This window comes from Nestor notabilis, unplaced genomic scaffold (genome assembly GCF_000696875.1).
Source record: "Nestor notabilis isolate BGI_N333 unplaced genomic scaffold, ASM69687v1 scaffold21287, whole genome shotgun sequence".
In the NCBI taxonomy this organism is placed as follows: domain Eukaryota; kingdom Metazoa; phylum Chordata; class Aves; order Psittaciformes; family Psittacidae; genus Nestor; species Nestor notabilis.
The window spans coordinates 39,736-54,855 of NW_009936374.1; the positions used below are offsets into that span (position 1 = coordinate 39,736).

General features: G+C 41.3%; 1 protein-coding gene across 3 annotated transcripts in view; it reads right to left on the reverse strand.

The window, feature by feature from the left end:
- The window catches only part of RUFY3 (RUN and FYVE domain containing 3), a 30,342-nt gene extending 20,857 nt beyond the window's left edge, over positions 1-9,485 (reverse strand). For all 3 annotated transcript variants that reach the window (XM_010018318.1, XM_010018317.1, XM_010018315.1), the window contains exon 1: positions 9,308-9,485. In XM_010018318.1, the coding sequence (XP_010016620.1) occupies positions 9,308-9,485 (178 nt within the window). The remainder of the gene's footprint in view (positions 1-9,307) is intronic.
- Positions 9,486-15,120: the final 5,635 nt, after the last annotated feature.

Below are 15,120 nucleotides of genomic sequence, written 5' to 3' on the forward strand. Positions count from 1 at the left end.
CTTCTTCCTAATGTCTAATCTAAATCTCCCTTCTGTCAGCTTACGGCTTTTGGTCTTAAAAAGATATTTACAGCTTCCTGAAGGTTCAAGGAGACTTGTAGCTCAGTGCAGCTCTTCCCTGGACCATACTCTTACCTTGGAGTGCTACAAATTTGTCTCCCTCCCTCGTAAGTCACTTCCACCCCTTACCCTTTTCTTTGTAGGACTTAAAAGGCAGACGTTACTGTGATTACGAAGTTCAGTATTTGTAGAAAATGCATTGTGTAGCAATATTACATAAACAAGCTAATGTTTGATATTGTCACTTCAAAATCCTCCCTACATGCACCATGTAGCCTCCAATTATTAAAGCTATCTACTCCCCGAAGCCTTTCTTTGCTCAGCTTCATATCCCCAAAACACCCAAGACCTGTGATATACTATGACAGACGTTAACAAGAGTGAGGGAGGAGACCTACACCCAGGAGAACAGGTTTTGCAGTCTCATCACATGGATTTTTTTTATATTTTTTTTTAAATCAGCAGGGGACATCGCTGAACCGTGTCAGGCCAGCACAGCCCCTGCAGTCCCCTACCCCACCTCACTCAGCATTTGGGCTGTATTTCACAGAAAGCAGCAAAAAGCCCCACAGGACTGTGGCTGGCTCTGCCTGGACAATTGCTACCCACTTCACGGGAAAGGATTAAGGCATATTTATTTATTTTAACCTTTAGCAAGTGATTCATGTAAAGGTTACAGACAAATATCCAGCACTCACAAATATCTTCTTCTATTACATCCCTACAGGCAATAACCCTTTTTTCCAGCGAGAAATGGTTGCGAAAACTGCGTGACTTCATACTGGCATAAAGGCACTATGAGATTTGTATAGATTTAGAAGCAAAACCACACATTTAATTACCACTTAGTTTCATATTTTCATACATTTCTTTATGCATCTAACTGGCATTTGCATACATTTTATTTCTTCTTTCACACTTGTCTGGAATTCCCACCAAACAGCAGGGGAAAAGCCTTCATATACACACAAATAATCAATAAATCACAAAGACCTGCGACTTGATAGTTTCCATGCTCTCTGTCATGCTACATCTAAGACAAACTCAATACTTTTGTTTATTATGGAAAGATACCCATGTCTTTAACTGATGCATGCCAAGTTTAGGAAACAAGACGACCACAAATTCATAAGATGATTACCTCATTCCAACTAAACTCCCAGGAAGTTTAGTGTTATGGAACTGAATATCCCACTGGAATAAATACACAAGGAAGTTCTTTCCAAAGGAACTGGAGTACTTGTGATCGCTAACAAATTAACCATGAAAATCCCACCCATTATTTTAACTGCCATAGCAGCCACAGTGTCTTTCAAAGCCAATGTCAAAGGAAACAAACAAAACCTCCCCATCCTAATTTTATCTTCCTGAATTTGCTCATATCTTCATTTTTGCTGTAGTATTTCTCACGTACATATGCAATAGCTAACAGTTACATTGCAATCTGGAACAACTCGTACAGGAGTAGGGATATTGCCAGTGGATAAGCTTTCCCATGCAAATAAAAGCTTTTAAAAATAAACCCTGGGAGAATGCACCAGCATAAAATTATTTCATGCTGTTATTAAACAGAAGGAGTGCTTCATTATTTAAGATTGAAGTTATAAGCCTAAAATAGTTGGGTAGTAGACACCTTTATGAATATTCCAACCTACCACTGTAACTCTCCAGCTCCCATCCTGATGTGCTCCTATCCCTCCTGACAGCCCCCAGCATGGCTGTGCAGAAGTTCAAAGTCCACAGGCAACACTGGTAAGCAGCGAGTTGCCACACTACTACATAGTGCTGAGAAAACATGCAACATACAAAAGCTGAGTTCCCAACACACCCGGCTTCCAGGCCATCCATTTTTTGTCCACATCCTCTTGACTTCTATTAGTAAATACCTTGCGAGTACAATTACAAGGATTGAATGCTCCAAACTACTTATATAGCTATATATATATATATTCAGAACAAAGCAATAAATCCACATATCCTTTCTATAGTTTCCAAGCATCATGTGATAATCAAGTTCCTCCAAAGACAGACTAAATACGTCAGGATTTGGTATGTTTTTTAAGTACAGAAGTTCTTAACAAATGCATAAGGAGAAGCTGAGAATTAAATAACCTAAAAACAACCAGCACCAGTCTGGGGAAGTAAAAGCTGAGCTTGATATAGGAAGTACTCTAGCTGTGGGGAAGTATCAGTCATGCTGCTGTGGCTGCTATGAAAGGCTTGACTCAAAGCTGTTAAGTTTTTGTACGAACCTTATAGAAAACATGAACTCTGTTGGAGGGTTATAAACAAAACAGAATTGCAGCAAGATCAGGGCCCCCATGTTCTGCTTACTGATAAGGAAAGGAGTGATTTTTAAGCTTGCCCAATACAACAGTCGAGATAAATACTGAACATGCCAAGCAGCTGAACACCAATAGCATGAAAGATAACTGGAGTGCACTTTACCAGCACACTAGTGTTAAAATCTCCTGTGCTCCTTCCTAGTCATTGGCTATGACTGAAATAAGGTCTGAGGAAAGAAGGAAAAACAACCAACAAGTTTAAAATAAGACCTGCACAAGTGCAGACAAGTTAGGACTAAACACTAAATGCAGGAATCAGGTGATAGTTGAGTGAACCCAACCCAACCAAACCGCAAACAGAAACGTCAAGTAATAAGGGTTGCTTTATCCCAATCTCCTTTTTTTACTCAACATCTTTATTTCATCTAAGCCCTAATATTCAAAGCACTCTTTCGTTTTCATCCACAAAGGAGAGACAAGACCTCTCCACCATGCCTCATTGCTGTGCCTGAATCAGAGTGCCAGCCACAAGTCTCATGTACACTCAAAGGCACTTTCAAGTTGGACTGTAAGTGAAATTTTACAACAGCCATCGGTATAACCAGGTAGTTTCAGAGTCAGTTATTCCTCATTATGCCGTACACAGGAAAAAGTATTCCAGAGAAGGATGTTAATGGAAGGAATGGTGACACGTGCTCTTTAGGAGGTTCATTATAGAATAATTTGTCCAATTTTAACTTGCAGTCTGCTGCTCTAACCACTTGCTATTCTTTTTGGGGTCACAACACAAGGGAAAGTTGGAAGAGCTTTCTGGGAAATACTGGATATGCATGACAAATTGGATTCACATGGGGTTTTTTTTTCCTTTAAGGCCAGCACATTCTCCTTCACTATATGGACAAATACTACTTCTATCATGAAACAGAAGCTTATAGTCAGATTATTATATTTATTTATTATATAGTCAGACTATATTATATGCATTAACTTGTATTTGTTGCCTTAGGAATTATAAATAGTACATTTAATAAAAAAAAATAATTGAAGTGGTCAAGAAAGAATCATAGAATCCCAGACTGGTTTGGGTTGGAAGGGACCTTAAAGCTCATCCAGTTCCAACCCCCTGCCATGGGCAGGGACACCTTCCACACTAAACCAGGTTGTTCAAAGGTGCTGTTAAAATCAGAGGTATGAAATGACATTTTGCAGATCAGATTTGAAAATCGGGTGGATCATAAAGTGTTGGCAATGACAAAGGACCAGCAAAAGAGAGTTTCAATGTCACGTTCAAACACCTTGCAATCCAAAAACTGGAGAGGCGACCAGCCAGCCTGCAGCCTAGAAAGCCAGGAACAATCTGCTCAGAACTTACGAAGTAGCTTACAAAAAAAACAAACCCACATTTTTAAAAACTTGCTACATAAAAACCCCATCTCTAAACTTTGGTTATGTGTTCAGAGCAGAACAAAATGGAGAAAAAGTGGGCTTTGATACTGCTGCTGCCTTGGGCAGCTTCCCCTCTCCTCTGTCATCTATAACTGCCCTTCACCAATGCTCCTGACCTTGCCATAGTATCAGCAAGTAATATATACCTACAGGTAATAGCTCATTTTATCTATTTCCTCTGACCACACCAGCACAGCCATGATCCCCTCGCTGCTGTCCTGCACCCACCTTCTTTGTTCTCTCAGTTAATGCATCTTTACCCAGCATCCAGCTGCCCAGAACTGCTCCACCTCACATTACAGCTTGTGCTTTCATTATAAATTGTGACAACTGACTGCAATATTCTTAGAGTGAAATTGTTAGGAGATTATGTTTGTTCTTTTTTAATGGCTGCTGTCATCACTCCTTTTTTAATGCACACTGCTCCTCATTTGGCAGCATGAGGGTCACAGACTGACATGACCATTTTTCCTGTGCCATGGACATCCTGACATAAGTTCAGGCTTGTGCTGCACCAAAAGAAATAGCAGTAGATCTGCAAACTGGGAGGAGATAGAAAGAAAAAAACCCTAGAGGACTTGGGAATTCCAACCCCACTCTCCATTACATGTATAGGACAAGGAAATAGCAAATGTACATCACATACACTAATGGTGTAATCTCCTCCTAAGCTTTGTTCCTGTCTCCATGTGTACCATCAGGCATTTCCATGTGTTGCAATTGCATGGAGTTACATGGAATGTTTCTCCACAAGTAGCCTCTTTCCAGAGGGAAACACCTGAATAACTGTTATGGGAGATTTCTCATTTTATTTTGGCACTTGATAGTTTGAACAAGGAAAAGAAAAAACAAAATCCTTCTCCTCTCCTCCCTTTCCTCCCCATCTTTCACTTCCCATCTTTGTTGACACCCCCAAGAGGTTTCTCTGCAATACTTTTGATTCATTCTCTCCGAGGGAAATAAACCTGCCCCACGTTTCCCAGATCTGACTTAATTTGGACTAAACAAGCTTAAAAGAGCAAAGAAAAAAGCTCATGATTATAATTTCTCAATGACAGTACTGAAACTATTTACAAAAGTTTAAAAAGTAAAACATAAACCTGAATTAGGCACTCGATCTCTTTTCCTCTAAATTCCTTCAGATCAGGTGGAGAGCTGGCACATTGTGCTCATTGTCCTTATAATGAGCTTTCGAAAACTGAACCTTCCCTCCCCTTTGGTTCAGTGTCAAATGTCCATCTTCTCCTGGATGCCTCCCTTTCTGCTCAGCTCATGATGGGATTCGGTGCAAGTACAGTAAGGAAGACATCTCCATCCCTGGGGAGATGATCATCTTTATCATATTACTTATCTATGATTCTACTTTCCAGTGTGTGCTGTCTGAGTTACAGGACCTAACTGCTATTCAAAAGATTTATGACTATTAACACATAGTATTTCATTTATCCTGCATATTGTTGACTTTGTATTTGTTCTATTAAATCTGGCCCCCAGCTCCTTTTGATCTGTTTGGGGGTTTCTGCCACCGTATGTATTTTAAGAGTACTTTTGTGATGGGAAAAGAACAAAGACAGAAAAGGTAGAATCTGAAGGATGATTTAGTAAACAGTGCAGCAAATCAATGGGCAAGAGGTATTCTAGCACTGAAAGAGCATTTGCTTTCTTGGGAGAGCTTTTGTTTGTGTGCAAGATGTGATGATCGGTGTGTGTGTATGAAAAGATGATTTTGCTACATACTGTAAATCAGCTTGGTTTAGAGAAATTATTTCATTTTTAAAGCAGTGGTTCTTCATTAGGTAATCAGAACTTCATTGTGCTCTGCAGGCACCACAAAACAAAATGTCACAAAAGCTCAATAGCCACTCGTGTGACATTTCATTTTGTGGTGCCTGCAGAGCACAATTGTTCCAAACAGCTGGAAGAGCAAACTGTGTAACGATAACAAGCTTTTATTGTTAAATTGAGCATCCATGTTAGATGCTATATTGGATACATACAGCAGCCAGAAACTCAGTAACTCTACTAATGGTACATGCTTCTCCTAACCTGACTAAAACTTAAGTTTGCTCAGAGTTACACTCAGAAACAACCTACTCTGTGGCAGGAATGGAATTACTCCAAATTTACTGTTCCAACTCAGCTCTGAATCAGTTTTCCAAAGTATACTGGTTTTGGCTTTAAAAGTAGTGGAATTGGGCTTGGGTTTTTACCAGAAAACATCACCACCACAGGAGGATGTCTATTGTTTTTAAACACCCGTGAGGAAGACTGCTTACCACTATGCCCTTAACATTACTAACTCCCTCCCTGTCCCAGCCTCTACCTCCCCTGACATCCCAATTCTAAGATTAAATCTCTTCTGATGCCTCTCTCTCACTGGAATTAAAATATGGTGTATCTGGTGAGTGATATCAAACCAGAGCAGATTAGAATCGCTTATTTAGCCTCTTCCTGGATGTTTAAACTGTCATTTCCAAGTGATCTGCTTTAAATAAATGATCAAAAAGAGGTATAATAAAACTAACCACTACTAACAAACTACTTCCATTGGAAAGAGGAAAAAAAGTACTGAAGCTTCTTGTTTATCACAACTCTCTTTTCTCTGATATTTTACTTTTTTTTCCTTACCTTTGGTATAAGTGCAAGGAAAAAAAAAACCATCTTTAAAAACAGCAAAGTGGAAACTCACCCCACAGCCAATGGTATGAAGAAAAGCTTGAAGGTGCAAGGGCTGTAAGATAACTAAGTTGAAAAAGCCAAGGACCCACAAGAGGAGACACTTGGGACCACTCATCCCTTGTAAAACAACCGAGTCATCACAGGACCTTATAGGAAAGCAGCCCAGCAGAAGTGTACAGCCATCAAACTTATCAAGACTACCATCTTATTTTCCCATTGTATTTTAAACCTTCCCCATCCTGCCTGCTGTTGTGTTCCTAACCCTTTGTCTTCCCTTCTTATTTCCTCACTGCCCACATCCATGTTCTTCCTCTTCTCACTATGACACCATGGGCGGGCAGTTCTGGGATGCAAGGATGGGTGCAGACACCTACCACACAAGACAAGGACCACACAATAGGTGCACAGGGAGGTGGAAGGCAGGATGGCTGCTTGTGGGCCAGGTCATAGCAGATGACAGAGTGAAGAGACGCCAGCGGCAAAAAACTGTCAGGAAGCAGCAAGAGCTGAGGGACAGCAACTGGAGACTTCAAACCCTGATGACAACAAGTTGTTGGATTTGCTGCTGCAATATATTATTTTTACATGTCTTGATTTGTAAGGGGAAAAGAATGCAAATTTTTGTTATGCTTTTGACAGAAGTCTAGAGCTTTTTTTCCCCTCCTTCTTCATAATCCTCACCTTTTTGCATCAGTTTTATGGAGATATTACAAGACACACCAGCCTCAGCTCTTGTCCTGCTTTTTCTCTCAGACAAGCACTGGGTGCCTGTCCCACACACACAGTGAGGACACGGCAGAAGTGCTGATGCAGTAGCATCAGTTCGAACACTAGGGATAAAGCTGTATCAGCTTTTCTACTATGCACACTTCCTCCTGACCTTCTATCTCTGTTAAAAATACAACTTAGGTTTTAACCACCCCTCACCTCCTCAGAACAACCAGTCTTACAGCCTCTCAACAAGCAACCTTAATTTATGAACATATAAAAAACATCTCTGTAAAGGTCATTATGATACAGCTCTTTTAATTCATTTTTTGATACTGAATTAAATACTATGGCAATGAAATAAGCAAATACTAACCCTTTACTTATTTCTAACCCTTTAGGGTACTTGCAAGAGAGTGACTGCAATTAAAGCTTTAAAACCAATTATTTTCTAATTTGGGGAAGTGTTAGTCTAGTATTAGTGTTAGAATGGCTTACTTAGGCAGGCCAGAAGGCAATCTGTACACTGTAGGGACACATACTCAGTGTGTTTCAGTAAGGCAACCCAGAAAAGCTCCATTACAGACACTGGATTCAGCCAAGCCTATCTTTCCCATGAGTTTGCTCAGAGCAAGAAGGCAGAGAGGAAAGAGACACATACAAAAAATAAGGACGTGAAGAACTGACTCACAGTGTGACTGCAAGGTTTTCCAGGCTATACTAAGAGAAGAGCCCTGGGCTGCTTGGAAGGTCATTTACCAGCTACAGTGTGATGAGTCAAAAGAGTAGGTACTATTTATGAAAGAGGTAGAGAGAGTATCTAAAAATCATTCCACCTGTACTAGAACGTACTGTTCAAAAACCCAAAACACTTGAGTCCAAAAACAGATGAGTAAGACCAAGCAAGGTCTGAAATGGTCTGTGCCCTATAATTACTGCATTCTTGGATCACCCTGTGCTTGTTACTCTGGTTCTGCATTCCTATGCCTACAGCACCCCCCTGAAACCTCAGGACATGCTTCCAAGGGAGCATTAGGCTCTGCTTTTGAAACCTCTGTCTAGTATCCCACTGCGTGACTAAGAATTTGGCAAGCAAATCCAAAGCCAAGGGCTGCCACCACAGAAAGCAGCTGTCAAATAGAAATTAAATTATCACCGGGAACTAATTTTAAAGCTCAAATCCTTACCACAACTTAAGTTGCCTCATCCAGCAAGACAACAATATAAGACATTACTGACTTCACAAGTCAGCATCAAATGGGTCAAGCAAGACTACTTGGCGGAGTGACACTTCAGTAGTTACTGGAAAAAGGTCAGCCATAAAAAGATGGAGCCCTCCCACTGTAAGACCTAAAGATGCTCAGCAGCCAGCAGAGGGGCACTCAGAACCTGGCAGTGCTGGTGACAGCACAGGTTACTGGCCAAAATTCCAGCAGAAATACACCAAACCTCCTTCTTCCCCACCGTTTTTACTGTTAGAGCAACGCATGTATGTCCTCTTGTGTTTCTAGTATCACAAAGCTTTCAAACCTCATTTTACATGACCTGGTGGTATTAAAGTGTTCTCACCACCAACCCAGATGACAAAGCCCTTTTCAAGAAGAAGCAGCACGCTCAACAGAAGTGAGTGAGCAGATGTGTGATGGTATCATCACCTGACAATGGGCTGAACTGCGTAATCACTTGGGGCTTTCCAAAAACTACCCGCTGACCATACGCAGACACAGGGCTGTGTTTTGCCAGTGTGCTCCATTTGTATAAACTGGCAGCTAATAAAGCTATAAGCCCTATTTTAAGAGTAAAATCATGATTAAATGTATCACTGAGCACACATTATGGTTATCTTCCTTCCTGAGACCTACAAAGCTGATCTTTCCAGATACATCTTAAAAAATACTAACAATTAAGCACGAATCTGCCTCCAAGGGGGGGACTGCAAAAGACTGCAAGGGGGACACAGCAAATTCTAAGGGCAATCTAAAGCACCAATGTGGCTCTCTAACTTGTCAAACGGTGTCCAAGGTTCTCCAGGCAGGACGAGAGCATCTCATTCTGGAGACACCCCCTCCCACCTCGTCTGTAAGACTGCAGCGGGTGGAGGGATCCCGAGGCAGGGAACCGGACCATACCTTCGTGGGTAGGCTCTGGGTCAGGTGTCAGCGAGATGTCATCCAGCTCACGCAAGCAGAGCCATTCTCCATCCATCGACACTCGGAATTTGCAAAGATAGATGGTCTCCATGGCAGCCTGAGTGATCTTGTCTGTGGTGGGGGTTGGCATGTCGCTTTGAGGCGTCAGAGCAGACATGATGACTCAGCTGGTACAACAACAACGGGAACAGGGGGAAAAATCAGGACTGAAAAGCTTTCCGAAGAAGAAAATGAGAAATACCTTGCTGTTAAAGGACAGATGTGCTCAGGGTTGCACAGGCTGCTCTGGCCTTTTCATATATAAAGCAAGGTAAAAACGCTGCTCCTTAAGGCTCCTCTCTTCGTCCTTCCTTGCCACCAACTGTTGTCGTCTTCAGCTGTGCTAGAGGCTATTGATCCTAAGCAACCACAGGAGACCTGACTGCTGCATCAAAGCCAGGAGGTGGGAAAAAAACAAGGTAAAAAAAATTAAAAATAAAAAAAAAAAATAAAAAAAAGCAGAACAAGGAAAAAGAATGGCTTCCTCTGCTGATTACCCAAGCAAAAACAAAGGAAGAATGCAGAGATGGATATCCAGGTTTGCCAGAACCACGCTGCTGGTCCGTTTCTCCCAGCAAAGCCGGAGTGCCGACAGGATTGGCTGTGCGCAGTGAGCAGGGTGGTGACCAAAATGGCTGACTAATGAACTGAACTGAAAAATCAGGCTCATGTGATCAGCTGCTCCAAGTGGAGGGCAAGCAATTCCCAGGATGCTGATGCAGGGACAGCAATTAGGCTCTCCTTATCAGGCTGTGCTAGTCCATTTGGGAGCAAGCATAAGGCACCATGCAGGCTTCTCATCTGTCACCTCCAAACTACGAAAGAGGCACAGGCTGGCAGCATGAGGAATACAAAGCCACATTTGTATTCCTTTCACATGCCTGGATGCCACTACAGGAATTAAAGCACCACCTTTGTTTTCACAGTAAGTGTGCAAGTCACAGTTTGTGTTTTAGTCGCTGTGCTACCTTCCCAAAGGGTACCTTTCAGCTAAGATTTCCCACACACAAAAAAACGTTCAGATGGATTTAATTCTCTTAGGGAAACAATAAGGAAAAAAAGACCTGGCTCCAAGCACTTCAGTGATTGAGGATTAAGCTCTTTTAAGAGGGCTCATGCACATGGAAGAACAATAAGGGTGAATACCACAAACATCTATAAGGTCCATGACTGAATATTAGTGTTTCAAAACCTCATCTGAATATTGGCACAGCTCAGGCAAGGCTGATGAAGGAGTATAGTCCCTCAGCAGGCAGACAAACAGGCTTCCAGTGACTCAAAAATAGGTGACAGCACTGTGCTGCCCTGTCCCATCCCAGCCAACTCCATCTCCTCCATTTCCCCAAGCCACCTCTCAGGGACAAGAGGTCCCAGGTCACAGACACCCTCCTTATTCCCAAGGTCACTGTTTAACCAGGGCACAGGACACAGTATCACCACCCACCTGAACTGTGGTATGAGACAACAACAAATTAGTTTAATCTTGATTCCTGCGTGGCTCCAGTATACCTATTGAGATACAGAGCATCCACCTGAAATGGATGCCTAGCTCCCCTTCCCCCCCGATAAATTTGGACAAGACTGATTGTTCACCAGAACAGTATATTTATAGGAACGCATGAATGATTAATGCATTGGACCTTATTCTCTGTACTTTCTCTCCCCTGAAGAAATATAAGGATGGACATCTATTGCTTCAGGATACGAAATACAAAACCTGATCATTTGACAGAGAGTTCAGCACACCAATGCATACAAGTTTTTGAAGAAAAGCACCCGTTATGTAAAATCCTCCTAACACTGACAAAAAGGGTTAAGAGCTATTAGTTCTGACAGGCAAGAGGAAGTTGCTTTCAGTGAAAACTTCCTGCTCAGTGATAATATTTTGACTCAGCAACTCTTTCCAAAAGAACCATGCAGCGTGTTATTACAGTGATGCAAAGGAGAGTTATTTCACAAATGACAACAGCAACTATTGTTCCTCCCCCCTGAGAGAGAATGGGGTTTATAAACCGTGCTGACAGCGTTTTCACTCCTATGATATTTACACCTCCTGTCATCAATGACAACCTCAAGTTTCACTGCTTTTAACCCAGTGGAAGTCACCATATACAAATGGCCACAGGAGAACAGCTGGTCCCTCCTGCTAACCTTTTGAAAGTGTCTAAACAAGCAGCAAATGATCAAGATAAACCCTTAAGAATCAACACAGTACTATTAAGTTCTTGTGTAAGGTGTTGTCCAACATACCTAATCCTCAGTTTAATTCTTTTTTGGTTTGGACCAATTAGAAATGCAAACAGCGTTAGGTGTGACCCAGCAGTTCCCATTTCACAACACAGGTCTTAACTGAACACAGCAAGGGCAAGCTGAATCACTGCATCACAGCAGAGCTCTGTTAAATAAGTAACTGTTCAACTTCCATTGGATTTCTTTTATACAATTTACTTCTTAACATGAAGAAATAAACAAAGCCAGTCTGCCCTGTCCACCTCAGTTCTATTTTCAGACTCTTCTACGCAATGTTCCTGCTGCAAATACTCCTGGAAATTATTTTCCAGCTTCAAATAATTTCAGTTTGTTAGTATTTTTTGCTCAAAACAAAGCTTTGGACACAATATACCACCTAACAGGTTGTGAACAATGGCCACCTTAAAAGAGAGCTACTTCACCTCTCTAAAACTGTACCTTCTATAAGAAAAGGATTATATGTAGCATAGATATACTTAGAAACACTGATGAAAAAAAGAGAAAGGTATCAAATATTTGTATTTTCATAAATCCTTTGATTTACTGTGCAACTCAAGGCCTACTGATAAAACTCCATCAGGATTCAAGTGGTGGTCCATAGATGAAAGAAAACCACATGTAGGTATATATGAAGAGAAGTTATTCACAAAGAACCACTTTCTCAATCTCAAACAAGTCAGACAGCTTTGGCCGGTCTTACAAAACCTTCCTGTTAGCCACACTTCGGCAAAAGCAGACAGAGGCATTGGCTAGATGACAAAACAAGGCAGTTTTTGCAAAAATGTTTTCATGATTAAAGAATTAAAAATTGACTGTGTTGTAATTTTAAGACTAACCACCTGAGAGCAAAGCACTCCATCAGCTACCAGATTTGAAAGCTCAGCTGTACTGCAAACTATTTTTAGTTTCAAAAGCTGAGTAACTTAGAATCATCTAAGCAATAAAACCCAAATGAATTCCCAAACAGCCTTTTGGGCTCCAAGGGGCACCTTTGGGTGTACTTTTACCTCCAGTGCCAGCAAGCTGAGCTTCAGACAGTAGGATAAAACTTTTCCCCTCACTGTGTACAGCAAAGCAGCTGTACAGCAAAGTATCAGTGTTGGCAGATGAGACTATTACTTCAGACTATGAAGAAATACAAGTCTTTATATTGCAGCCTATGACAAGTATGAATCATGAGCAGATTCCTCCAAGTTCTCCTAATGCTTGTAACCTGTTTGTGACTGCTCTATCAGACCCAGAAACCTGGCAGCCTGGTCTAGTAAGGCAGCTCCCAATTTCTAAGGGAGACAATTCTGATGTTCCTATTTTCTGCCCATGCTCTTGCCTGACACGTGAAAACCTCCTTCTAGCAAACCTATGAACATGACTTTTGCTCTCTCTTTCTTTCATTTCAGCTTCAACTCCACATCAACGTGCTACCCAACTCAATAGCTGCACTGGTTGTGATGACTAGAAACAGCACCAGGGCTGTGCCTCCTTCAAAAGCCAACAGAGCTACTATTCCACAAATCACATGCTCTTCCAATAGCCTCTCTCCAGGCAATCTCTTAGGTGGAATGTAATCTAAACAGATAAAATTAGTAACAAAGCATCTACACTGCAAAGCCTTCTGCCAGCACAAATTCATATGTTACCTCAAATAACAGCAGCACTTTGAACCCTGCATGCTAAAAACATAAGTAGGCAAAACAAAGTTTAACAACCTGAAAAGCAGTGACACAATTCCTTAATTCCTGGAATAAGTGACAAACTTTTTTGTCTCCCTACTGTGAAATGCAGAGATATTATTTAAGGATTCTCGTAAATCCGCTAATTGAGGACACCTTTAAAAAAGGGGAAGGAAAACTGTACTTGAAGTATCATGGTATCTGGTAGGCTTTCAGTGGGAGCAAGGAATTATTCTGGCAGGGTTTTTATTTTGTTTGGTTTTGTTTGTAAAGACAGCATAATCAAGTTGCTTTCACTGTAGTTCCTGCAGCTCAGCATGTTTAAGTAAATCTTCTGCTTCCTTCTGTCTGTATGGAACCACCTGTTTCTAAAAAGCAGCTTAAAGTACCCTTCAATCCTGTTGTAAATCCTCTTGAGAGACAACAATTTAATGATTGGGTCGTAACAGGAAAAAAACCTCAAGACTAAATAAACCTCCAAAACATTCTGGAGTATTGACTGTTTGGTGTATTGGTCTCTACCTCCACTATAACACATGAATGTCAATACAGAGTAATTATTTTTGTTACTGATCATGGAAATAACAACCTTCAGGTGCTGAAGGGAGGAACCTGTGATGCAGCAGGAAACACCCTTCACTTGAATTGCTTCTTTCAGTTCACAGCTACATAGAGAGGAACTAATATTCATAAAGTATAACACTTGGATTTTTTAATGCACATGCAAACTGCAAAAATAGCCTTTCTTACATGCATTGGTTTATCTTAACTCTAAAAGTAGTTCCAGCACTGAAGGATCAAGAGAAGCAGACATGAATCACTTCAGTTACTACTGTGGAAAAAGGAGAAGCAGAGCACAGACGTGACAGTCTTCATAAGCCGGACCACGCTTAACACCACGGCACAGAATGACTGTCATTTATAGGAGATACAAGAAGGGATAATATCTGCAAGGCCACATGACTCTACAGGTAGTCAGGATTAGCCTCAGCATCTATGCACACAACATCCTGTCTGCTCCCGAGTGAAGTTCAACCCATTGCTTTAAGGACAACCCAAAGCAGCAAGTGAATGAAGTCTTGCTCAATGATAAATGCTCTTACAGACATGAGAACCAGGAAAAAAATTCTCAACAAAAAAAGCAAGACATGTTGAAAAAACATTATTTACAGACAGAGTTTGCCTCAGGAGAAACAGAGTTCAAGACACCATGCAAACAGATCATGATCCGTGCTCCCTTCAGGCACTGCTATCACCACATCAATCACTGATGCCTACTGAGGAGGCTTTGACATAGGATATTGCACAGACATCTATCACCTCAAGAGTCAGAAAAGAACAAGCAACTTGTACATTTATTTTATAAGGGTCTTCCACAAAGCCTATGTGAACAGCCACTGAAAAATAAGGCTAACGCGAGGGATAAAGTGCTGCTCAACCAGTGAGGTTTTACACTAACTCCTCAATGCCTCAGTTTTGCCACAGCTACACATAAACCTTCTTACAACAAAGTTTGAACAGTAAAAGCATGATGGCTAAGGTTACATATTTTTCTTAAAAGCTTATTATCGATCAGAAATAGTTTAGTACTTTAGCACATCACAGGACTACAGTGGGTAAAGATTTCCTGATTGGAGGGAGTGAAGTTATAATGAAGGTTTTGAGAGGAAGCTGTCAGATTAAACAACTCGTTGGGAGGGAGTGTCGGACTGTAGACAAAAGTTTGCCATTAGAGACAGACCTTCATGTAGCTCACAGCAGAGCTGGGTCATTTCACCTGCTGCTGGCATTACAGAAATGGACTTCTCCCTCACAGGTTAGTGCTCTGCTGGG